General features: G+C 44.1%; 2 protein-coding genes and 1 pseudogene across 2 annotated transcripts in view; 1 reads left to right on the top strand and 2 right to left on the bottom strand.

The window, feature by feature from the left end:
* Positions 1 to 12,457, top strand: part of frmd3 (FERM domain containing 3) — a 27,225-nt gene extending 14,768 nt beyond the window's left edge. Inside the window, exons 10-14 of the mRNA XM_076991480.1 lie at positions 1,902 to 1,990; positions 2,634 to 2,708; positions 2,871 to 2,939; positions 3,128 to 3,252; positions 7,939 to 12,457. Of these exons, the coding sequence (XP_076847595.1) occupies positions 1,902 to 1,990; positions 2,634 to 2,708; positions 2,871 to 2,939; positions 3,128 to 3,252; positions 7,939 to 8,612 (1,032 nt within the window). The 3' untranslated portion in view covers positions 8,613 to 12,457. The remainder of the gene's footprint in view (positions 1 to 1,901; positions 1,991 to 2,633; positions 2,709 to 2,870; positions 2,940 to 3,127; positions 3,253 to 7,938) is intronic.
* The window catches only part of LOC143493230 (uncharacterized), a 181,951-nt pseudogene that overhangs the window by 118,540 nt on the left and 36,646 nt on the right, over positions 1 to 26,765 (bottom strand).
* Positions 12,411 to 26,765, bottom strand: rasef (RAS and EF-hand domain containing). The gene is made up of 17 exons (XM_076991479.1): positions 26,203 to 26,765; positions 24,629 to 24,775; positions 23,225 to 23,315; positions 21,305 to 21,400; positions 20,823 to 20,900; positions 20,172 to 20,287; positions 19,418 to 19,486; positions 19,066 to 19,147; positions 18,755 to 18,822; positions 18,051 to 18,348; positions 17,624 to 17,752; positions 16,824 to 16,971; positions 16,630 to 16,711; positions 16,117 to 16,231; positions 15,837 to 15,956; positions 15,559 to 15,635; positions 12,411 to 15,161 (listed from the first exon to the last, which is right to left on the bottom strand). Exons 1-17 carry the CDS (start codon positions 26,526 to 26,528, stop codon positions 15,056 to 15,058), a joined length of 2,148 nt encoding a protein of 715 aa, XP_076847594.1. The 5' UTR covers positions 26,529 to 26,765; the 3' UTR covers positions 12,411 to 15,055.

Below are 26,765 nucleotides of genomic sequence, written 5' to 3'. Positions count from 1 at the left end.
ACAAAGCCCCATTATTTTTCAAAATGAAAGAACAATATCACACACTATAAAATCTATAGTTTTAAATTAATCTCTGCAGTTATCTTGGAAATGGGCCAAAATGAACTGTGTAGAACTATATTTAACAATGCAGAGTTAACTACCCAGAGTTGACATCCATGGCCATTTATGTGGAACATGGCCGTTCTGTTCATGTTTAAAACAAGACATTCAGGTCGTTTTTCTTACAAAGGTTGTAATGGTTTTCTGACATTGTGTCTGCTGTCAGCTATAGTCTTGGATAACTGTATTATCACGCCTTACGGAGCACACGTGCACTGTGGGTCTGATATGGAGCCGTAGCCGTGCAGCACAACACCAGGAAACCCGGGAGGACCGTCGCTAATTTCGAGCTCGTGATAATATTCAGTGACCAGAGATTCAGAAAAACACCGTGCAGGATGAAGCCCTTGCGAGGATTGGACCTTGCAGATAAGCAAATTGTACTGGGAAAACTTGTTTAGCTGGCTTAGGTTAGTCTCTAAAGCCTTCTGAGATGAAGTGATGTCCTTTATCCAGCCAAAGAGAGTCTGAAAAGAGCCCAAGCAATTCCTTGAAATGGACTGAAGATGACACGTAGACCAAATCACTGAGTCATAACCGTGTCTGCACGTTGGAGGTTGAAAAGACTGTTGGAGGTTTCAACACAAATGTTGAAAAGAATGTAATGGTGTATCAGAAAGAAGGAAAAGCTTTCGGGTAGACTCCTTTGCTAGCTTGAATAGGTGACATCATCATTTAGCAACGTGGAGGTTAACGTTTTGCTCAGCCACGTGCCCCACAGCAGATTAGGTGTAGTTGTTCAGTTAGGCGCCCGACTACTGGAGAGGTCCCCGCGAGAGCGACCTTCTTACCGGGAGGCTCTCCTTCGAGCAGAGCTGCACGCAGGCCCAGATTGATCCCCCAGGGTCCCTCAGTCTGCTGCTCAGACGGCACTTATCGATCCACCGTTTCGGATTGCACAACACGGGAGGCTAATGGAACTTCTAATGGAAATTCTTCCGCTTCAGCGTGTGTTCAGCACAATTCAGCACATAGATTTACACCATCATGTACTACAGCGTGTGTACTATAGCGTGCGTACTATAGCGTATGTACTACAGTGTGTGTACTATAGGCTGCTGTGATCCATCTGAAGAGTCTTTAAATGCTGGTGGAGCAACACTAGTGAAACCACCCCCCTATTCTAACGGATTAGTTGGATCTAATAACGCCTGAGCAACACAGAAATGGTACAGAAGCCAAACAAACTCATATGAACAGTTGGATTACCTGCAGTAAAACTTATTGCTAAATAAGCCCCCTCCGACCTCCACAACTAGAATGAGGCTCTTTGATATTCAGAGGTCACTTTCGCCTGAATTTGATTGGACGATGCGCTGGACGGTGTGCTGTTTGTTGAAGGAGAAGGAGGCGGTCGGCGCAGTTTATAATGGCCACGGCACTGCCCTGGCAGAGAGACTTGTGCTCTCGCCGGACCGCCCGTGGATCGTGGGCCGCACGGTCAGACGGAAGTGCTGCTTTATTGAGTGAGTGCGCAGTATCGATTTCAGGCTCTCAGCTTCTCCTCCTTCGTCGCACAAATTCCGCTGAGCTCCTGTCAAAGAACGCTCCCCTCTATCATTTCATGTTTCTCTATCTCTCTCAGAGTGTTTGGTCATCGCTTTGTTTAGTTCCCATCAGATTTCCTCGTGGTGTCTTTCATTGACCTGCCTCCTTCTCATTGTTAAACGCCTCCATGTTTTTCTCTCACCCAACTGTCTCCCTTTCTTACCCCTCCGCCCCACAACCACACACCCCCACTCCGCCTGCCCTTGGGCCGACATTCAAACCCGACACTTTTCCCTGCCTCCCCCTTGCAGAAGAAGCTGGTTTTGACGTTCCACACCTCCACGCCAGCCGCCTGCAAACATCTGTGGAAATGTGGTGTGGAAAATCAGGCCTTTTACAAGTGAGCGAGCGGCCGACCTGCTTTATCGGAACCATGCCATACGCGCAGAGGCTGTCAGTTTTTACTTTTTCTTTGTTCTCACTTTCTCTCTCGCTCCCTCCCTCTCTCGCTCTCTCTCGCCTTCTCCCTCTGTCTCTCTGGTATCTAGTTACTCTGGGTTTTGAGTGAATACAGGATCACATTTCTGATTAAAGCACTTTAATTACAGGCTGAAATGCCGTCAAGAGAACACGCCTCACTGTGCCCAACAAAAGGGCCATGAACACTTAACACTGTGCTGACAGCTGTACACACACACACACACACACACACACACACACACATAGCTAAGTATAGCTAATACATAAGTATGAAGAAATATCTCAACCACAACTTAAGGGTCCTCTAGTGATCACCTTAAACATCCTCATACTTAAATCCTTAATTACTTGCCTTCACTGACACAGACACACATACACACACACACACACACACACACACACACACACACACACACACACACACACACACACACACACACACACACACACACACACACACACACACACACGTGCACTAAAAGAATGTTGAATGTGGAATATTCTGCATGCACATTTACATTTGCAGTTTTTTCCAACACTTTACATTTTCCTTCTTCTAATAGATGTGCAAAATCAAGCCAGATTAAAACGGTCTCCAGCAGCAATATCTTTTTCAAAGGTACCAGATATCGCTACAGGTAGGACATTCTCCTTTTGAACCCTCTCTTTCACAGCTCAAATAAGGAGATTTTCTCAAACATATGAGCAAACTTCATTCCTGTGCAATGCTGCCTAATTTATATGGATAAAACCTTTAAAATGAAGGACGTAAAACTATATTATGTTTGGACTGTTCCTAGTGGTCGTGTTGCAAAAGAGGTGATTGAAGCCAGTTCAAAGATACAGAGGGACCCTCCAGTTGTCCACCGGTCAGTTACCCCTGCTGTTTGTACCAGCCAATATTGTTCTGGTCTTTCTTTTGCTCAGCACTGATAGCACTGTCACTAGTGTGTGTTGAACTGTTGTTATTGTTTTCCTTCTTTCTCTGACTGTTGTGTCATCGTCTTGTTGTGTCTGGTTCTGACGGTTGTTAAGACTGCTGTTGTGTCTGCTGCAGGTCCCCGTTAGGTCAGAGCCGAAGCTTCAACTCCCTCAGTCATAAACAGCTCATAATGAACATGGAACCTCTCCTCCCAGCACTGAGCTCAAACAAGGAACACAGGGACGCCTCAGCAGACACTGGTAACACACACACACACACACACACGCACACACACACACACACACACACACAGTGCTGACAGGTGTGAGGTGCTCTGTTGTCAAGGGCTCTGGAAATTGAGCAGCTGATGTTTTCGGTCTCCGCGGAGACTCCAATCATAGGGTTAAAAATACGCGAGCGCGATTATCTGGGTGGATGGTGCGGGGTTGCTGCCTAACGGAGCCCCTGCAGGGACTCGCCCGCGCTCCCACCTCCACAATCGCTCGCCGCTCCGCAGACTGGTGAATGCGGGCAGTGATTAATGGCATCGCCGGTGGCCACCCCAGGAACCCGAGCACCCTGGCGTCTCGCCCGGGCCTTCACTGGTGGCCCACTACAGTGGAGCTCATTTCTACGTAAACATGGTATTGGACGAGATGTTGTAAACCAAGTGAGTGCACAAACGGAGAGAATGGCACAGTCTATTACCAACTGGTGTGTAGTGTGAATGAGTAACTTGACGTGTAGTACAAATATTGATTTCCAAGCATGACAGCTCTTCTCCTGATTCTGTTTTCCTTATCCAGCATGTAAACTCCTCCTAGATCAGTACACACACACACACACACACACACACACACACTGGGACATTTAATACAGATTAATTCTAACTAAAGATATACCTGCAAAATAGAATTCTAATTCGGTATTTGAAAATAGAAAATATCAAAAGGCACTTGATATACACACTCATTGGCCACTTTTCTCCCTATTCAGCTGAGTGTTAACACAGCCACATCTACTCAGTCATTCACATAGCAGCAATTCAGTGCATTAAGGCATGTAGTCATGATAACCTGCTGAAGGTCAAACCGAGCATCATAAAGGGGACGTAATGTGATCTAAGTGAACGTGGCATGGCTGTCAGTGCAGGATGGAATGGATGGAATTTCAGAAACTGCTGATCCACTGGGGTTTTCATGCACAGGCATCTCTAGGGTTTACAGAGAATGGTCCAATATCCAGTGAGTGGCACTTCTGCGGGCCAAAATTATTTGTTGATGCCAGAAGTCAGAGGAGAATTGCCAGAGCAGGTTGAAGCTTAAGAGAGGCAACAGTAACTCAAATAAATGCTTGTTGTTAGAAGAACATCTTTGAACACACAAAACATCAAACCTTGGAGAAGATGGACTACAGCAGGAGAAGACCTCTAGTACATCCTTCTGTCAGCTACGAACAGACCCCTGAAGCTACGATTGACATTGCTTCACCAACGAATTGGTCAATAGAAGATTGGAAAAAACGTTCCCTGGTATGACGAGTCTCTGTTTCTGATGTGACATTCGGATGTGGTAGGGTCAGAATTTGTTGTAACGAAAACGAAAGTATGGCACCATCTTGCCCTACATCAGTGGTTCAGGCTGCTGGTGGTAGACTAATCTGCAGCAACTGTGGGACGTCATTATGTCAAGATGGACCATACTGTCTGAGGAACGTCTCCAGCACCTTGTGTGAGAACATGGCTTGGATCCACAGGTTCTCCTCTGAAGGTGTAGAGCAGGTTGGCTGCATGACTTCAACACATTTTGAACAGCCCAAATGTTTTTCTTTTCTCAATAGACACTGTGATTTCTAAGCCGTCTTCTCCGTCTTCCCCTGTGGGACAGCGGCTCACGTTGGCTTTTATGGATTATCTTTTGGCAGACATCAATTAATGTCCTCTGAAGCTGCAATCAAAACAGCAAGCTAATAAGCTTTAGGTCCTGTTAAGAAGAAATTCATGACTCAAGATTGACCCAAGTGTTAATTATAGCTTTTGAGCAAATTAGCTATTTAAATTTAGTATTTTTATGTAGGATGATGTGTGCGTGGGTGTGTGTGTCGCTATGGTGTGTGTTTGTATGTGTTTTTTGCCCCTGTGTGCTGTTCAGCTGCGATTCCCCTGACAGTGTCTTGCTTCTGTAGTTGGCTCTTGGGGTTCACAGAGCTATGTGCTGTGGCTAATGTTGTAAAAATAGCACTTCCTGCATTTGGGATGATCCCATCCCTAATGCCCTGTCTTTGTTAATACTGGTGACATTTCATCCCTCCAGTGAAGTGAGGGGCCGTTCAGGGTGTGTGTGTGTGTGTGTGTGTGTGTGTGTGTGTGTGTGTGTGTGTGTGTGTATGACATTGATAAATCCTGTTGGAGTGTGGGACCGAGTATTAAACCAGACCGGAGCTCAGCAGAAGGTCATTGCAAATCAGGCGTGAGGTCGGAGCTCCCCTTCCTAGGGAGCGGTAGCAAGGGAGAAGTCACAGGGGAAGGATGGAGATTCTGGAGGAGCCTGGGGAGCAGGGAGTGGGGAGAACGAAACCAACCACCTGCTGGGAGGTTCTGGATGGGGGCCTTGGTGTGGATATGGTTCTGAAGGGGAGCCTTGGAATGCATATGGTTCTGGGTGTGGGTGTAGACAATGTTCTTGGAGAGGCCTCAGGTGTGGATCAAGTTCTGGAAGGCGGTGTGGATGCGGACAAGGTCCTGGAGGATGGCGTAGGTGTGGACGAGGTTATGGTGGATGGTCTGGGTGTGGATGATGGTGTTGAGGGTGGTGTGGGAGTGGTTGAGGTTCTGGAGGACAGTGTGGGTCTGGATGAGGTTCTGGAGGATGGCGTGGGTGTGGATGAGGGTGTTGAGTGTGGTGTGGGAGTGGGGGAGTTTCTGGAGGACAGTGAGGGTGTGGATGAGGTTCTGGAGGATGGCGTAGGTGTGGACGAGGTTCTGGGGGGAGGTGTGGGTGTGGATGAGGGTGTTGAGTGTGGTGTGGAAGTGGGGGAGTTTCTGGAGGACAGTGTGGGTGTGGACAATGTTCTGGAAGGAGGTGTGGGTGTGGTTGAGGGTGGTGTGGGAGTGGTTGAGGTTCTGGAGGACAGCATAGGTGTGGACAAGGTTCTGGACGAGGGTCTGGCAGAGCGGGTGGATGGTGTGCGCTGTCAGGTGAAGATCACCACCCGGCACAGCCTACAGCTCCGTATGGCCAATCACACAGCCCGGGACGTGTATGTCAGACTGCTTGGACACGGGGAGCGGATCTCAGGAAGCGGTATGGGGACGCTCATTCATGATGATGATGATGATGATTAATGACTGTAATCAACATTTGTAAATATCTACTATAAGTATTGGTTGCAGAGAAGTGCTGTTCTGACATGAGGATGAACACTCCTGGTCATTATTCATCAACACACAGTCTGACATTTGCTCTTTCACGTCTGTATCCTTTGAACTTCATGGCACAGTTTATACGAACCACTGTACATTTATCACAGCTAGACCCAGAAATGGAGCTCTATCTAATTACAAGTACTGCCAGAAACAGAGGTTTCTGGATTATAATTTCATGTGCAAGTGCTGTAACCAAAAGGCTTAGATTAGTGTAGAATAGAAGAGTCCAAGTGAACATTCGAATGAGATTTCACCAGATTACACAAGTGCTTATTAAAGGTTCTGCCGTTTTTACGACCGCCCCGGTGACATATATAACACTGTTCGGCTCTTTGACTGCAAAGGTGTCTCAGTGACCGTCTGATTGCTTCATTCACCTCCTCACCAGAGTCACCCACACACTTGCTCTTTGTTGTTTCCCAGTGTTGCCACGGCAGCTGCCGCTGATGGGCTGTCGCCGGTGCCCGCCCACTCCTCCTACTGGGCTAAGTGGCCCCCTGTATGTGTCGCTATGGTGACAGGTTCTCAACTGGGAATTCTTTAGTTGTTTTTGTTCTTTGAGTGTAGTGACCAGTAAGATGAGATTGATTAGCGGGATGAAGATTGCATTTCCAGTATTGTTCACTAGCTAATGCTGCTGATAAACTGTAATTTAATAGCGTTGTTAATGGTTTATTATTATTATTATGTTGGGTTCAGTGCTGAAGCCATGTTTCCAGTCATATTTCTTAATGCATTATTAGCAATGAATTCCAAAAGACAAGGCTATGATACATGTTAAATGTGATATAATATAGTAGATATAATAATTATATATAATTATAATGAGCTTACATTAATATAGTATATATTAATAACATAAATGTAATCATGATATGAACAGACAGTTTAATATTTTATGCATTATGCACAGGAATATACAGGTGATTATGGTTGACACATTCTTCTCGTTTGAACTATGAAAAAGCTGTGTGTCTTATCTCTAGCAAAAGCTGGTCCCTTGAACATCTAAGGAATTAAAACATGTTAAAAAAAATTACTGAAAATGTAGATAGTGTATAAAACATCACGTTACATCTGTGCGTGTGTGTGGCCAGTGGCAAGTGCAGAGGTCATGGACAATTTAGCCAGGAGACTTTTTCTTAATCCACACTGACAAGTCAGCTGGGTGTATATTTAGACTGGGCTTACCCGGAGAGCACGAGCTGAAGCCATTCTTCTCAACTCTTACATTTGAAACACACCCTCTCTTAAGTTCACCCACGTTCACTCTCATCGTCTCATTTTGGTCATCAGTGGACTTTTAAAAGACTTCAGAGGCCTTTCATAAAGTAAGATTATATTGCATTAGTTCTGAAATACTGGAACATCTTTAACTAGTCTTGATTCATCTTGGCAACATGCTTGCAGAACCTCAATCTGCTCACTTGAGATACACTTTGCAGATTTAAGCTCCAGATCAGCTGTTTCACACAATCGCACATACAGAAACCTTAAATCTTGTGGTCCTTTCCCTCTGCAGGACTCCTGGCTCTGAAAGACTCGGTGCTTCTGTGTCCGCTGAAGCCATCCTTCACGCCAGAGGGGGCGGAGCTAGAAGAAACAGAAGGCCACACCAATGAGACAGCAGAGGCGGGGTCGGCCGCTAGCGGTACTGGAGCGCATGAGGAGAGGAGAGACGTGACTGCAGGGGAGGAGGAAGAGGAGGAGGAGGAGGCAGGCTCTCTCACCATCTCCGACACCGTGTACAGCCCGTGCGCCAGTGTGCTCCCCACACCGGTAGAGGAGGCGCGGGGGGGCGTGGACTTCTTGTTCCAAAGCCCCAGTCACCTGCTGAAGGAGCTCCATGCTGATCCTGAGGTGCAGGCGGAGCTTCAGGCAGAGAGGGAGCGGTCATTGGTCCAGGAGACTGTCCGTCAGGCGCAGCGCCAGCCGGCCAATGGAAAGCAGCAGCTCGGGGCCTGCCTCCGCAGCACCGCTCGACTGGTGACGGTGGCTGGGGCCCTCCTGCTGGTCCTGCTACCTCTCCTGCTGGTGCTGCTCGAGTCAAACCTGGACGTCTCCTTCCTGCAAGACATCCGCCAGACGCCCGAGTTCGAGCAGTTCCACTACGAGTACTACTGCCCCTTACGCCGGTGGTTCCTCTGCAAATTTGAAGGCTTGATGGAGTGGTTGTGGGGGGAATCTAATAGTTAATAACTAACGGCCAATGGCTAACGGCCAACGGCTAGCCACTAGCGGCCCTCTATCAGCTGAACTGAAGAGGATGGAAGGCTTACTCTCATTCATTTTGTCTTTTTCTTTTTACCCAAATCACCTCAAAACTGGATTCACCCACAACTGAAACTGGATTCAACGCCACAAATGGCCAGATATTAGAGTAACTGCACGTTTTGAAAGCTTTCGGTTAAGTTTCAAGATTATTTGTAGCATAAATCAGTGGTAAAATGGCTCTCATAACACTTCAGATACCCAACACAGAGGGTGTTACTGAAGTAAAGTAAACAGCTTAGAGGGTCAGTAGCCTATTTTATTAACAAAAGAGTTTCTATATCAGGCTAAGCTAGCAAACATTATGCTGCAGCCGTGTTCTGAATTAGGAAGTTGCAGTATAAGCTGTGATTTCTCATGGTTTCCATTCATTCATAAGAAATGCAGATATCCCTCAAGTCCATTCATAGGCTAGGTTCATTTGCATTATCATACCATTTAACAATCATGTTTGACCATAGAGGTGCATGGAGTCTCACGAGTCTGAGACGAGCCTTCCTTTCGTCCACGAAACCGCAGTCTGTAGCCTCATCTCTATATTTTAAAAAACAGAGAGTAAGGGTGGGAGAGGTGTACTAAAAACCTCAAATCTGTTTTTAAGATTTTATAAATTTTTATGTAAAACTTACTTTTACTGGTATTTTTCAGCAAGAAAACTTAAGTTATTATTTAAACAGATGTATTATGGCTGGGTGTTGGGGAGAAAAGTTAAATATTTTATTAAACCTATATGACCTTAAGGGGCCTTGCTGTGGATTTTCTTAAACAGAATAGCACAATATTAAAACAAAAAGACTTTTTCAGATGACCTGATGTCATAAGCAGATATTGTCTGGTCAAGAATGAGAGGATGTTTGTGCAATTGAATGAAAATCAGGTTCCATAAAGTCAAAGCTAGTAGGTAAGCTGTGTGGGAAATGTAAATTAAATAATGGATCACTACACATTATGCTTAAATTCTAAAATCTACTGAATTTAATCTACTGAACTAAAATGTTTACTAAGACATGCTTCAAAAATGGATTTCTACTGTTCAATTGCATAAAACAACCCAAAAGTAGGTAGTGATTGACAGAGGGCAGCATAGTGAGATTAAAAACAAACGAAAAATCTAATTATATTGTACGTTATACTGTGAAAGATAAATCTAGATGATTGAAAGCAAATGATCAGAAGTTAATGTATATTGGTTCATGGTAGAGTAGGTGGTACCACAAGGGCTAAGGACATATTCCTAATAAACTACTTTATACGAAGAGGAAGTGGAGTGTTCTGAAACCACTGTACGTGAGGTCCCTGATGACGTATCACTGAACTCTATGATGATGAATGACATTCTCAGGAAAGCATGAGACTTGCTGATGGATCTGCAGCTTGAAATAGTGTGGATTATATGGCAGCAAACATTCATGTGCAGATATGCATCATGTTATATGCATCGTGTTAAGATACGTATCTTATTCATATCATTTTCAGCTCATGGTCACAAAGTACAATATCGACCAATAGTCTATTTGTGTGGAAAAAAATCATATGAATATCTAAAACATAGTTTTGCATATTTATTGCATATTCATTGTGATTCAGTCCAACGTATTCTCGTGTATATGTCAATGTAACATTTCGATTTAAACTTTAAAGTCCTAGATGGTTTTTCTCCGGTTGGACTTGGTTAAATTCTTGTTAGGTACATATACACACCCTCGACTACACTGCAGCTGTGTGTGCACAGAAACTCCCCAAACACCTTATGTTTCGAAGATGTATGCAATTAGGTTCTGCACCATTGACAGCATGCTCATTGTAAGTACTGTGTTGGGAGGGGGGGCACCATACCATATCGAACGTGTCCTTGTATAACCATCAACCGAAGAGGGGGCGGGGCGGGGCCTGGCGTCACGGCCTGGCGGTGACAGACCAACGTCTGAATTTGATTGGATAAGAACGTTGCCCTTATTTGGGTGTGAATTCCGCTCCCGATCGACGTCTCTTCTCTGTCCTCATGGTGGAGTGACATTTGTTTGTATAGTAAATGCCTGTATACGTGCATATAGATTTTGTGCATTACTGTTCAGATAAAATGCTGCTGAAAGTTTCATTTCATCGTTCTACTCACCGCTCCTTTCAAACTGCTTCTCACTATGTAAAAATGGCAGTACCACTTGTAATGTAGACGGTAGATTATCCAGTACTAGTGTGTCTATTACCATGACCAGTGACCCCAGGAAACGTAGGGCTAAATTCAGTCAAATTGCAAATTTAACCGCAACTGTTTTATTTTTAAACAGAAGTTATAATATAGCTAAAGCACGCTTAGCAGTACTGTTTAATCACATAATGTAGTTTATATTACATCTATCAGGTAATATTCGTATATAATTAAAGAAAAACAAATGTTTCCTCAAAGTGCTTGAGTGGTCAGAATCACAGTGACGGAAGTTGCACGGCGGTGTACAGCAAGACTGACTTAGGCTCTTAGCGTAGTCGTGTCCTGTTGTAGTGTGCCCACGAAATTTGGGCCAATTTAATTGAGGAGAATGAAGAAAGATTAAAGATATGTCGACATGAACAAAAATGTTACACACTGGATTGGGATTTTGTTGCGTTTTGTTATTTCTGTAGCTTTGGCTTCTGTTGCATGATGACAGCCCCAGATTACAGTGGGGGGGGCAATTATGTAATGTTTCTGTGTTCTTACTGATTAGAATTAGTTATGCTGGGTTATTGTTTTATTATAAACCAGGAAGTCACATTCAGCCCATGGTGCACTAGCAATCATGCGCTAGCTACCAATCATACCTTCCACAAGTTACTCTTGCTGGTGGTCATCTATACACAATTGCTGCAGAACTAGTATTAAATATACATATTAAATATGAAACAAAATATACTAAAGGTATAAGAGGTGATGTGTTTGGCTTGCGAGTTGCACATGAGGGTCACTGCTGTTCATATGGTTTGTCACAGTCACAGAAGCTTGGAAAGATCTTCCCCATTAAAGTCTGCGGGGCATCTGGGCCTGTTACCACTGAACTTTCCACGCGTCTGATGAGTTGGGACTATTCGTTTTGACATTTACATGGACAGTTCTGCATACTGTACCTTTAAAGCACAGTTTTGAAAGCTCTTCTTTTGCAAACTGATGGAAAGTTGCTAAAAATATAGAGTATTGATTATTTTGATTATATCTGCTATTTGCAAAAGCAGGTTTGACTGTGTTGTGTGAAATGAATGTTGGGAATCAGCTCTCTGCAGGGTTTTGTCAAGAAAATGAGCAAGAAGCCCAAAATGACCTCACTGACCTTATTTCATTTGGCATTTATAAGGAGGTCTTTTTGTCATGTCAGTGCACCGGGTCTGCTGGAGTAATCGGCCTTGCACAGAAAGAAGTCTATTTCCCTTTAGTCACTCACAAAAATACTGAAATTATCAAGTCTAATTTCAAACAACAAAATATGCAACTTTGGAAAACATTTGGAATAAGCTGGTATATGCAAATTTTATTTTGTTAGAGTGTTTCTTCATGGGGTTTCTTCACCAAATGCTGTTTTTGTTTGCATGGCTAGCAAAGCATTTTATGTTGGTCTGTGTCAGTTCTACAATGCAACTCTGGGAGTACCAAGAATAAAAAACCCAGTTTGTGGAACACTGGGTCTCAAAGCCTTATGACATTTGTACAGTGAATTTTGATTGTTTATATGTTACAATTATGGATTGTTTTCTATGTTAGTACTGCCATAATAAAATTCCCAAATAAAAATGTCAAAATCCTTTCACTAAAACATTCCTTTATTCTATTTGCATTGTGTTAAGCTAAGTATCATGTTCATGGCTATTCCTCATCCACAGCTCATTTAAGCTAAATACATCAACCAATCAAACAAAAAAATGATAAAATATCTCAAATATTGTTCTGTGTATTTCCTGCATATCACAGGAAGAGAAAATTTTCAGCGCATACTGTTTACAGCACATAATGTTTATTTTATTATCATAGTCAACATGAAGGTTTCATCCATAAATTCAACAGTGCTTTATATTTATAGTGCATTTGGATCTGACACAGTACAAGAAAGGACAGAAGAAGGTGAAATGTGACATAGACAAATTAGTCTATAAAGTCAGAGAAATACGGTTGCAGAAAAAAGATTAAATTGTCCACCCTTTGCTTAGATAACCTACATATATCATTCTTTGGGTGAATAAATAACAATAAACAGGAGTCTCTGGATTAATAATTGCTCCAGGCTGCCAAATTTGATTAAGCTAGATTGAAAGACACAGGGTAAGCAGAACGAGAGACACTTTCAATTGGTTTTCCATGCAAGGAGGAGGAAGAGGAAGAGACTCCAATGGGAAACAGGACGAAGATCATGTGGAGGAAGACCGCATCAGCACATCTGGAAAAGGGACTGTTAGTGGTCATTTCAAACTACTATAGTTGTTTTTGAATGTCAATGAAAGAAGGCATGAAATTAGTTTAGTTTTGAGTTTGAGGTTTTAGTTTTGAGGTTTAGTTTTAGGTTTGATTAGGCATCTTGTTGACCTGCAGCACATGTGGTGTGTTTTAATGAACAGGAACTTGTCTTTCAAGCCAATGAATCCCATCTCATATCACTCACTGATTTTTGATTTGATTGCACAATTGATTTGGATTGGAAACAGTATTTCAACAGGTAATGGTTCATTCCATTATGGTGACGTCACTTTTCCAGCTGACACTGTCACAAGAAAATCAAGGCTTAAGGCACAAAACCTAAATATGTAAATAAAGTAATGGAGTCAAGGAGATTTATAAAGAGCTTTTTGAAACTGAAGCACGTTGAGCACGTTGAGCAATGTATGCTGACCATTGTGGTACTGATAATCTTTGAGCTATATCTTTAGAATGATATCTTTAGAATTATTTTTAGAACTATATCTTTAGAATTATATCTTTACAATTATATATTTAGAATTGTATCTAGAACTATATCTTTACAATTATATCTTTAGAATTATATATTTAGAGTTATATATTTAGAACTATATCTTTAAAATTATATCTTTACAATTATATATTTAGAATTGTATCTTTAGAATTGTATCTTTAGAACTATATCTTTAGAATGATATCTTTGTAGTTATAGTTACAATACAAAAATATATTAAGAATGAATCAGTCAAAAGATTGTTAGAATGCAGTTCATTGTGTTCAGGGAGAAATTGTTGTAGAAGTGTTTTTAAGTGCCAATTCTTGGGTACCAGCCAATAGTTAATTAGCCATTTAATGTGACAGCTGCTGGTGGCTACATTTGAACATGTCAGTAGTAGATGGAAACAATTATGGACCATAAGTACTGTGCTGCTTGAAGTGCTCCATTTTCAAATCAATCATCAACTACTTTTCAACTGTTAGACTGAACTGCTATTCCAATGGTGACTGAGTGCTCACTGATGGGCATCTAACTGTTCTTTTATCTTGCATTTAACCTGGTTAAGCTCAAGGTCTAGAAAACCAGCTCTACATCTGATGTTTTGAATAACATGAAACTAATAACTAATTCATTAATTAGCAATGCGGGTACATTTGTTTGAATGAACAGTAAGATGAAACTTCCACATATAGATAAACAACAACCAAAAACACAAGTCAATGAACCTTCTAAGGATCTGTTCACACATGTATATTATAGATAAGAATGTGACCAAATAAAGAGAAACATGCTGATCATACATAATATAGTTCAACATTTCAAGAAACCATTTTATATCTTGCTATCACATTATCCAGTTAATTAATATATATGTAGCCCAGTGCTGCTACTCTGAGACTTGATAAATAATTAAATATTACGGATTGGCACGTAGTACACCAACATGACAGAACCTTCAGTTAACACTTACCAATTCTATTGCTTATTCTACTTTATGCCTAAACCCAAAATGCATCCCTACTGCCTATATAGTGCACTCATTAGGGCACAATTTAATATATTTAAGACCGTATGTGCAATGCACTATGGTTCAAAAAGAAAGCTATTACAGGTTAAGCTAGGGTGTCACAGTTATACGATCAGAGGTAGACACAGCAATGCAAACATGCACAGGATTTTGTCACGGCCTGAGGATTCAACATTTCAACGCCCGATCCTGACATTTCCGAGACACAAAACTGCAAAGTTCACACAAAAAACACATTTAGCAGGGAGGAGAGTTGAGATTCGATGCAAACAGTCGCACAAAAGTGACTCACGGCAGCTGTGTGTTCAACCGTGCTGGACGTCTCACGTCTGCAGTCATTTCGCTACCCTGATGCCCACGTGGGGCCTGCGTGAGACTCACTAGTGTGTCACGTGTCTTCTTCTGTCAGATAACGAGCGTAAATGCTACGTCGTGCAACAGCTTAAGGGGGTCGTCTTTTTGCTCTGGCTCCCGGGGTGTTTGGCCAGGGACACAGCTTCCGTGTGCTCATGTGCATGTTGAATCACCTCCCTGTGGATGAGGAACGAGAAACTTCATGCATGCAAACTTCACATTTGACTTAAAACATTATTTCAGTGTCCATATGACAATTCTGATGAGTCTTAATGCATGACAGTCAGTGCGAGTCACCATTTACACTTATACAGTCATAGGCACTTTTAACTGATCTGCCGCCCCCTAGTGCTAAGTAAGTGGAACACAAGTGGATTGAGTGTACTGAGTTCAAAGGTCAGACTTATATTTAGTTAATAATTTTAACTTATAAAACTTATTTTACGTTCTTTAGCGAGGTTTCGTTAATCATTTGTGGGGGGAGTTGGGGCTCAGAGGGCTTGTTGAGTTCTGTTAAATTCGACCACGGCGATATTCACTGTGTCTGTCTCCCATCTGGACTCGTGTGTCTCACCGTGCTAAATGGAGGACGGCCTCGATGATGTTCGACCCCTCCTTCGCACTCGTCTCACAGAAGAGGGAACTGTACGTCTGCGGAAAACAAAACACAGACGGTGGAACGTGGCCGCAGACGTCTAGGACGACACGTGAGGCGCCTGAGGAGACCCACTAAAACCCCCGTTACTCAATCGACTCGGTCGGGCCCCTCCGACACACGTGTCCAGCACATAAGGATGCGCGTGGGCGTGACGGATTGATGGTCTAATGATATGCGATGGTGAAGACTCTCACCATGGCCAGCTTCTCTCCGGAACTGGTTGACACACAGGTGACTCCGTCCAGGAGAATCCGCCGCCGTAGATCGGTCTTGTTGCCCACCAGCATGATGGGAATTTCATACTGGGAAATATCCTGGATGCAACGTAAGCGTGTCAACGTTCCATCGGAACACATGGAATCCCGGTAGGGGAATTCCAGTTTAATGAAGTTGTCGCTGCGCATTAAAGAATCTATTCCGCATGAACTGGCCTGCGACCACAGATTGTTCACTCGCTGAAACTCATGGGAATACCTTGATGATGTCCACCCACTCTCGCACGTTCAGAAAGCTCTTCTCGCAGGTGACATCGTAAAGCAGGAGCACACCGTCAGCTCGCCTGAAGTAAGACTTAGCTATGCTTCTGAACCTGTTGAGGAGACCATTCCAGCTCACACATATTCAAATACATGCAACACCCATTAAACCAACACAGCAACCAGAATACACACAGAGAAAAAACCCCGTTTACACACACACACACACACACTAGAGATCCTCCGCCCTAGTTGACAATTTCCTCTGGCGAGGTGAAGAAAAATATGAAGCTACCGCTTCCAGTTATTTTTGTGAAGGTTTAAGCTATAGGGTTTAGCATTAAGCTTTATTATTGATATCAAGTGTTTTAGTTTAGCATTAAGGGTTCATCATTGAGGGTTGGAGATATAGGATTAGGGAGGGTTTCATAATTGAGTGGTTAGGCTTTTGAGACAGGGTTTATTATGAGGGCTACTGCTGTTAGGGTTATTATTTTAGGGTTACACTCACCTCTCCTGACCCGCCGTATCCCAGAGCTGCAGGACTGTGGGCACTCCATCCACCACCAGTGTCTTCATTTGGAAATCGACCCCTTAATTCCAAAGCAAACACGGTTGTATATGATAAAGGTCAAGGAGGACCGTGGTACAGTTTATACCGTAAGAGACAGCGGGCGCCCCTCAGGACGGCGTGGCTGCCCTCACCAAGCGTGGCGCTGGGCGTGGCCTTGAACTCGTTCTTGCAGAGGCGCAGGAGGAAGCTGGACTTGCCCACGGCCGCGTCGCCCGCCAACACGATCTTGTACGTCTTGTCGGACTCGCGCCTCGGCTCCGCGGGCTCGTGCGTTTCCTTCTGCAGAAAGACGCCGCGTTAATACGTTTGCAGTATTCTTCAGTGATTAGAGCCAAAAGATCAGACAGGATCATGACTAGCTTGTCAGACCACTTGAACTTTGTCACAATAAGAAGGTTAGAATTTAAATCATCTACATACAGTCTACAAAGGTACTGAATGATCAGTACGTGGGTGGTTGTGAATGTAGAAGTGAATGAGTGTCATGATTGGTAGAGGAGCTGATGATTGACAGGTTTGAGCTGTCTGATTGGTTGGGAAATAGGGATTGGTGTTTTGTTGGCTATGTGTGTGAGCTGGATCTGATATGGTCCTTAGCCGGATCAGATCATACATGGAAGGTTAGTTCTGCTTTATTGGACACCATGATCGGGCGTCAGCGTCCTAGTCCTAGTCCTAGTCCTGAGGTGTCCCACATGGATGTATCCTTGGGCCCCTCTGATCAATCTGTAAATGCTCCCACTAGGTAAAATCTTATCACTGATGTACAGACGACACACAGATTTAGCTAGCTCTCTTCCAAAACACCTTCAGTTCTACCAAGTCTTTGTGTCACTGCCTAGAGCTAATAAACTGGATAAGACGAAACTTTAAAAGTTTACACATTTAGATGCAGTGCTTGAATATTTAAGGGCTGAAAGTTCATCCTTACCTCTGTGAAGATCGCTGACAGACATTTCTTCCCTGTAGAGCTGACATCTTTCACATCATCGTTTTTTGACACGGTCCAGCCCAGAACTGACTCACTGTCTGATTCGGCCTCATCCAGCCCCTCCAGCACCTGTGAAACGTCCACACAGTAGGTCAGGAGAACGACCCCTAGGGTTGACCCCCATGCGGAGACCATGTGGTGGCTTCGATTAGCTAGTTATGGACGGTTCTTCAGACTATCTCATGCTCATGCACTCCATATAACAGGCTCACTGAGTATCTGTCGAACCTTTGCTTCTTTCTGCACATCTTTGATAGGTCCACAAAAAGCCTGATCTCGACCAATCAAATGGAAACTTCAACAGCAGACGAATTACCAGCTTAACACACATCAAGGACAACCTGATCCCCTCCTGGGTTCCTCTCACCTCCGTGTCTGACGTATCTTCAGACAGAGTGACGTGGGGGTGGGCGGCGCCCTGGCCCGCTCCCTCGCGCTCCGAGTCGTAGCCGCTGTTGGAGCACAGCGTGGACATGCCGCTGTCCACGCAGCTCTCGGCCAGGCTGTCCAGCTCACAGCTGTACCTGCGCCGCCGCACCGGGTCACACAGCGCCAGCGCCAGAGAGTCACAGCCCCGCCCACACAAATGCTCCGCCCCCTGGCCCGGAGTGAGGTCGTCGTCGTCTGTGCACGCCAGGCTCCACCTGCAGGGGGCGGCGTGATGCCTACGGCAGACGCGAGGGTTACTGACGTGCTCAAAGGCGCAAACACAAAGGCATGACGCTCATAAGATGGCCGATGTTTATATGTAACAGAAGCAGAACAACCACAGTGAACATGTCAAGTTGTGCTATGAAATTTTCTTTGGGACATTAAGGGAAACTTACACTATACAGAACCACAATGGAAATAATACATTTTTGGCTCAGGGGGTTTTTTGAGCCAAAGGGGGTTTTTTTGTGAGGTTTTTTTTGTAAATGTGTAAGAGCAGATATGTGTTTTTATTTAAATGTATGTAGGATTCCCTGGGTATTGCATCATATTTCACATAAACACATTTCTAACTGTCGGGTAATAAAAACAGAAATAGATAAAATCATTTTCTTTAATGTTTTATACTAGCAGACTAACCTGTTGAAAAATGGTGAACACAAACTCTGTCTGATAGCCAATGTGCTTCCAGGAGACAGTCCATCTCTCTGCAAATGAAATATACACTTTATTGGGTTTTAGTTTACGAACTCACGCTGTTTTCATGGACAATCACACCCCTTTAACAACTTGACCTTATGCTAACCCCGCCCCCAAGTGGGATTAGGAGAGGTCATGTTGTCAGTTTGACTTCACATGGTGCTCACGACTAATCCATCACCAAATGTCTTGTTTTGTTTTATGGAACATTGTGGACAAAGAAGCTTGAATGGTCCGACATTAATGTGCACCTGACTCTTGTTTTTGGTCTGGCTGTTCTCCAGAGATGTGCGTAGACCATCATTACTGTCATGAAGCTTCCTGTTTGCTAACCTGAGGGATGAAACAAAATAAATATACACGTACAAACTAAGACTTAAAAACTGAATTAAAAGGGTCTCTGGTTCTGACACTGGTTCCAGTATCTGCACAACAATTATTGTCAGACTGTTTACATTATTTCACTGGGAAAAATTACATAATGACAGAATTATTCATTCATAATTACAAAGTTATTGTGGTAAGAATATATTTTAAAATCCTGACCCAGATTTTTTTGTATGTGTGTGCTACAAGTTTTCAGCTGTTTCTAACAGGACTTACTGAAGCATCTCAATCTGTCTGACCAGGTTGTCCCTCTCGTCGGAGAAACACTTAATTAGGGCTTCGTCTCTGCACCAAAAACAAATAGGACAATTCACGACTCTGTCATTCCTTCGTCATCACTAATGCTGTCAATGTGGTCGCCACTATTCCTTATATCAACATCCCATGTCCTCTCTATTTATGTAACTAATATTTTACTAAAATGTGTAAATGTGATCAATAACTCTGAACCTTACATTTACCAACGCACACACACATACAAAACACAAACAAAGCTATTTGAAAAGGCATTCAAAAGGTAATTTTGTCACTTGGACCTAGTTGCTAGGCAACAAAGTCACAAAATTCCTCAGGCAGGCATCATCATTCCAGGATATCCTGTTGGCGAGATGCCAGCAAAGCAAAGGGCTGTGGGCGTGGCCAGACTGCGTGAGAGGATCACTGCCTGTGCGTGAGACTCACACCTAGTACTCAGACATCTGCCCTGGACAGTTTACCTACGTCCGACCACACAAACACTCCCTTAGCTACGCTTATGGCCAACATCCTTACAGCCCCTCAAATGATGATGTCATTTCCACCTGGTGGAACAGTTTCAGTGACTTAGGTGTTGATTTATTATAACACAAAAATCCCCAAACACATAAATACACACACATGCGTACACACACGCACACACGCGCGCGCGCGCACACACACACACACACACACACACACACACACACACACACACACACAGATGTATTCTCACCGCTCAAAATTGATACTCTGGTCTGTGAGATCACTTTTAAGAGAGTCCAGCTCACTCTGCAAGAACGATACACTGGTGTGAGACTCCAACACCTCCTGCTTCAGCTTCTGGTTTTGCTGAGACAATGGAAAATTATAAAAATTAGGCATTCATTAGGCAGCCTAAATCTTCACTCAAATCTCACTCACTAGGTAGTCTAAATCTGCACTCAACACTCACTCATTAGGCAGCCTAAATCTTCACTCAACACTCACTCATTAGGTAGCCTAAATCTGCACTCAAATCTCACTCACTAGGTAGCCTAAATCTTCACATAACACTCATTAGGTAGCCTATATCTGCTATCAAATCTCACTCACTAGGTAGCCTAAATCTTCACTCAACACTCACTCATTAAGTAGCCTAAATATGCACTCAAAGCTCACTCACTAGGTAGCCTAAATCTGCACTCAAAGCTCACTCATTAGGCAGCCTAAATCTTCACTCAAAGCTCACTCTTTAAGTAGCCTAAATCTTCACTCAACACTCACTCATTAAGTAGCCTAAATCTGCACTCAAAATTCACTTATTAGGCAGCCTAAATCTGCACCCCAGTCTCCTCTCTTAAATACTCTAAAGCAAACACTGTGATACTCTCAAATACTGTCATACCAGCATCAACTCATTGTTCTTGCGCTTCAGTGCCACCATCTCCTCTTTGAAGCTGCTGATTTTGTTCTGGTCTTCAGTCTGGGGAAGAGATTCAGCTTCAGTCAGATCGTATTTATGACTGGCTGTCATTATTTCAGAAGACACTGGACAAATGCGCAAAAAGTTTCTATGACCGTCTTACATTTATCACAGCTTTCTGTTTTATATATAGAAATTTAAATGAAGAATCTTATGTAACTCATAGAGATTGTACATCTGAACCTGTACATCAAAAATAATTTATGTGGGTTTGGGTGTAGTAGCCATCATTACTGTATTTAGTCAAAACCTATCAGGTGTTTTCCAGTTTTGTGTAGCTCAACCACTCCCACTGCACTGGCTTCCAGCATTAAAATAAGCCCTGTCTTGAGTGGTGGATCATAAGGACGGTTCTCCATCACAAACACATTTCTGGGTCTGTGGCGCGGTAAGAAACACCTCACCATCTCCAGGGTGTGCAGCTTCAGTTGAAGCTCGCTCAGCTGAGACTCGAACTGCTCCTTCACGTCACTCAGGACCGTCTCCGCCTTCCTGGCCTCCTGAGAGGAACCAGAACACACCAGCCTTTGAACTCAGAAGACCATCCCCCAACCTACGGGCAGGAGAGGTGCTTTGACTCCTTCAAGACGGCGGGTCCTGTAAAAGGTCGCCCTTTTCACTGAGGGAGTGGTTATGCTTAGAGCTTCAGCAAGTCCCTTCATGGTGCCTTCTTTGTAAATCCTTGGCTTGGTGGCTTTGAAGAGAACTGCCTCAAAGGAATGAAAAACAAGGCCAATGTATGAAGGCAAGCTTCAAAAAATGATGATTGGACAAGACTCTCAGTATTAAACCTTCAATCATCGAGAGATTCGAGCAAGAAAACCCTGCCACGCAAGGCCAGGCAAACCTGGCTCATGATGTAAATATCTCATGCTATCTGTTGTTTGTTCTGCCTTCTCCACATGATGGTGTACACATAATTAGATTAAAACATTATACTTTCAAGAGATTGTTTAATCAGTTCTATTAATATACGGCAAAGAATAAACTATTGATGACAAGGGATGTGCACGGCTGAATCCAGCCAGGCTGGTTACGAGCACCAATGGAAACTGTACAGTACTGTGTGCTGTACAGTTGAGTATATAAACTCCATTCAGTGGGAGTTATATAACCAGATAAGTCATGGGATGTGAACACACGTTAAAGATTAACAACAGGGTGAGAGACATCAGCATACACAAGGCTGCTTAAGTCCTGCTGGCCAAAAATTGTGACACCATAGTTAAACAAAGACCTGGCCCTGGTTCAGCCAGCTCACATGATGAGGCTCATTAAAATGCAGGTTCGTGTTTACAGTATCCACGGAAATGAAGCAAACACATAAAATTATGTAAAAAAGACCTGAAAAATGGGACTTAAAGTCATTATTTGAAGCGGACGTTAAGGACTTCAGAGCACATGCCTCTTGCGTTTGGTGTACATACAGCACTGCAAACACAGAACGTACCTTACCGCCTGTGCATTATTCATACGGTGGTTTCATATAGTTACTGTACACACGCGTGCCAAGCGCATCTCCCACAGCAGAAAACAAATACGCTTATGTAGATCACAGTGTGGAGCATATGGGTAACGGGTGGAGGTGGTGGTGGTGGAGCGGAGGTATGTGGAGGGGGTGGGGCGGAGGGGGGTGGGGCGTATGCAGGGTGGAGGTGGTGGTGGTGGAGCGGAGGTATGTGGAGGGGGGTGGGGCGGAGGGGGGTGGGGCGTGTGCAGGGTGGAGGTGGTGGTGGTGGAGCGGAGGTATGTGGAGGGGGGTGGGGCGGAGGGGGGTGGAGCGTGTGCAGGGTGGAGGTGGTGGTGGTGGAGCGGAGGTATGTGGAGGGGGTGGGGCGGAGCGGGGTGGGGCGTGTGCAGGGTGGAGGTGGTGGTGGTGGAGCGGAGGTATGTGGAGGGGGTGGGGCGGAGGGGGGTGGGGCGTGTGCAGGGTGGAGGTGGTGGTGGTGGAGCGGAGGTATGTGGAGGGGGTGGGGCGGAGGGGGGTGGAGCGTGTGCAGGGTGGAGGTGGTGGTGGTGGAGCGGAGGTATGTGGAGGGGGTGGGGCGGAGCGGGGGTGGGGCGTGTGCAGGGTGGAGGTGGTGGTGGTGGAGCGGAGGTATGTGGAGGGGGTGGGGCGGAGGGGGGTGGGGCGTATGCAGGGTGGAGGTGGTGGTGGTGGAGCGGAGGTATGTGGAGGGGGGTGGGGCGGAGGGGGGGTGGGGCGTATGCAGGGTGGAGGTGGTGGTGGTGGAGCGGAGGTATGTGGAGGGGGGTGGGGCGGAGGGGGGTGGGGCGTATGCAGGGTGGAGGTGGTGGTGGTGGTGGGCTCCACCCATGCTGACCTGCAGGCGAGTGTTCCTCTCCGCTGCCAGGACACGCTGCTCCATCTCTTCCTCCATCTCGCTCAGCTGAATGGCGGCCTGGTCCTGGGCCCTGTGGACGGTCCAACACCACAGATGAACACAGCGCTAAAGCGCTAACACCACACTGTGATGCTAGTGCTTTATATGGAAATGCTTGTAATGTGGTACCCCAGTGTTTGGCAATGGAGGTACCATCTTAGTACTGTGTTAAAAAATACTGTGGTAATGCTACGGTAATGCTGTGGAAATTCTGTGGTAATGCTGTGGTATTACTGTGTAAAAACAGTATTATATGAGTAGACGTTCCACCTCTTCTGGAAGTTTTGGGAGTCTCCTGCAAACTAATAATGGCTCCCATATGCTCAAAAATTGTAAAAAAAAAATTCTAAATGACAGAGAAAGAGAGAGAGAGAGAATGACAGGTGTAGTGTGAGAGAGCGAGAGAGAGAGAGAGAGAGAGAGAGAGAAAGAGAGAGAGAGAATGACAGATGTAGTGTGAGAGAGCAAGAGAGAGAGAGAATGACAGATGTAGTGAGAGATAAAGAGACATGGTCAACACTGATTGGTCTGTCTTTGTGCTGAGTGGACTCGTCAGTGTTGTCGTGACCAGGAAGTTCAATCGGTCTCTCTCTCCCTTCCTCTGTCCATCCGTCTAGTTCTCTTCAGTGCCTCTAAAGTGTAAAAATAGACCCTAAAATAATGCCAGCCATGCTCGCTGTACTGTATGCAACGGTGACCTTTCCGTTGCCATGGTAACTTAAATGACTGTAAAACCCATGGGAGTGGTGCTGTATCCACCCTGAAATGAGGTTTTGTAGCGTGGGACGTCTGTGTTAGCAATAGCAGAACAATGGAAGAACTTTGATTGGCAACGGCAGTACTGTGTGGTGGTACTGTGTGGTGGTACTGTGTGGTGGTACTGTGTGGTGGTACTGTGTGGCAGTACTGTGTGGTAGTACTGTGTGGTGGTACTGTGTGGTGGTACTGTGTGGTGGTACTGTGTGGTAGTACTGTGTGGTAGTACTGTGTGGTGGTACTGTGTGGTAGTACTGTGTGGTAGTACTGTGTGGTGGTACTGTGTGGTGGTACTGTGTGGTAGTACTGTGTGGTGGTACTGTGTGGTGGTACTGTGTGGTAGTACTGTGTGGTGGTACTGTGTGGTAGTACTGTGTGGTGGTACTGTGTGGTAGTACTGTGTGGTGGTACTGTGTGGTGGTACTGTGTGGTGGTACTGTGTGGTGGTACTGGTGTAATGGTGGTACTACGTTTGGAAATGATAGTACTGTGGTAGTACTATTTTGGCAACACTAGCACTGTGGTGGTGTTCGATACATGACATGTCATATGGCAAAAGGTGTGGACATTGCAAATGTGTGTTTGTACCTCTTCACAGCCAAAGCCAGGTTCTCCATCTCTGCCCTCTGTAGCTTGATCTCTCTGATGAAACTGGAGATGACTCTCTCAAACTGAGGGACCATTCTGGCCTCAGTCAGACTGATGTTCTGGTACAGAGTTGACACCTGGTCAATCCTACACACACACACACACACACACACACACACACACACACACAGTTAACCCTGAGACAAAATAACATCATCTATAATCCTTGAGTCAGACACTTGAAAAGACTAATTGACTTGAGTTATTGAAAAACCCAAGTTAATAGCAATACGTCTTTTGAAAAGGAAAGTTATAATTTTTAAGTTACAAATTGGACTCGGCACAGTACATCGAGCCCATTTTAAACTTGGATTTAGCTTTGAACAATGTAAAGAGTTAACCTTGAAGGCTTGCTTTATCACAAAATACCAAACCACATGAACTTTGTACTTGTGCCTGATATAATTTTTCCACTTCCTATATACAGAGTTCAGCAGTGTGATGGTGGCACTTTTCTGGACACAGATTAAAGTATTCCGGTTCCTGGAATTCCCAGGAGCTGAGATCACAGCTGACGATGTACCCGGGGATTATCTCTCAGGGAATTCTGGGAGGACATTTTTGCATATGACACACCAGCCAAACTAAATGCTCTCACATACAAACCAACCATTTTATAGCAAAGCATGCTGGGAAACATAGATGTCCCCAAAATGAACAATTTTACTAGGCCTACTACACTGGGCACATTTTGATAATTGTTTAAGAAGTCGGTGTGGCAATATTTACATTTTTAGGTGGCTGAGAAGCAAATAAATATTTGCACATTAACAACAAACAAAGTGCAAAATGTTGTTGATAAGTGCATCTTTACATGAAAGAGCATATTCATCATATTCATCCTGAACTACATGGCCAAGTTATCCTGTTTAATGACGTAACATGTTCTGACAGTACAACGTGTTTCTGAAACTGTACATGGTGTATGGAGAAGAGCCGTAATGGCTGTTCCGCCCGCTCGAGCGTGGCAGGACACTGGTTTCACTCATTCTCAGTCTTTGGCTCTGAGATCCTCCTGTGATAATACTCACTATAAGCACTGTAACCAACTACATCACCAAACTGGTCTCTACTGAACAGAAGAAAATCCACCTCACTGAAGCCAGTGACAGAAATGATGTCAATAGTCACTCTCAAATTTAAGAAGAAACAATGCGGTTATGTACAGAATTTATAAGCAATTTCTTTGTTTATACTGATTGGTGTATAGAAAATGTCATTCCTTGAGCTGAGGTCCTAGATGGAGAATTTTTAGTGCAAAACTCTTTGGTATAGAGAGAACTAAGATGTACTCTAAATATGTCAAAAATAAATAGAAAACAACAAATAAATAGAAAAAATGAAAATGTCAAAGAAAACTTCTAAAGTAAACAACTCTGTCAGAATTCTCTATTTTGAGACAACACTGACATTGTTTTTGTTTATGAAAAATATTCTAAATGCGTCACAACAGTTGCCATAATTTGTTTTTAAGCATTTTATTAAGTTGCATTAAGTTGCATGCTCATCCTTACCGTGGGATGAGTTTCTTCTGGTCCCCAAGCCGAGTTTTGAAGTCCTCCCAAGCCAAGGAAAGTGTTTCTACATTGTTCACGTCCTCATTCATTTCGTCTTCACGAATCAAACTGGAAACCTTTTCAAATCCGTGGACAAACTCAGCCAAGTGTATCGTCCCGTCCTTGTCCGCGTCTAGTTTAGTGAATAACGCATCTGCATCTGCCCGGACATGCAATTCTGAACAAATTTTTAAGAATTCCCATTTTTCAATTCGTCCTGAATTATTGGTATCAAAAGCTTGAAAGAGCGCTCGAAGTCTCTCTTTTTGTTCATCTGACTCCATAAATGGAAAACGTTGTCCGCGATGGAAATATCCCCATTAATCGTAAAAAACTTTACTTTTCTAAAACATGACTAAGATAGCTATTACCTGCTCTGGTGTGTGTTTCTGAGTAAATACAATATTTTATATGTCTCGGCACTACTGTTCACTGTCTCTTGAGGTAGTCTGTGTTAACAGCGTCAAGAGGAGCTGGCGAAGTTTCTTCTGTCTTCTTGTTTCAAAACAAACACAAACTTA

This window comes from Brachyhypopomus gauderio, unplaced genomic scaffold (assembly GCF_052324685.1).
Source record: "Brachyhypopomus gauderio isolate BG-103 unplaced genomic scaffold, BGAUD_0.2 sc83, whole genome shotgun sequence".
Lineage (NCBI taxonomy): Eukaryota > Metazoa > Chordata > Actinopteri > Gymnotiformes > Hypopomidae > Brachyhypopomus > Brachyhypopomus gauderio.
This window is presented reverse-complemented; position numbering and strand designations above follow the sequence as displayed.

Excerpts from the sequence above, each read along its gene's own strand:
- rasef (XM_076991479.1), bottom strand. The coding sequence starts at position 26,528 with ATGGAGTCAGATGAACAAAAAGAGAGACTTCGAGCGCTCTTTCAAGCT. Across the intron at positions 18,823-19,065 it reads AGACCAAAAACAAGAGTCAG|AGAGATGGACTGTCTCCTGG; the intron begins GTGCACATTAAT and ends TTTCATTTGCAG. Across the intron at positions 15,636-15,836 it reads CCGGAGAGAAGCTGGCCATG|ACGTACAGTTCCCTCTTCTG; the intron begins GTGAGAGTCTTC and ends TGTTTTCCGCAG.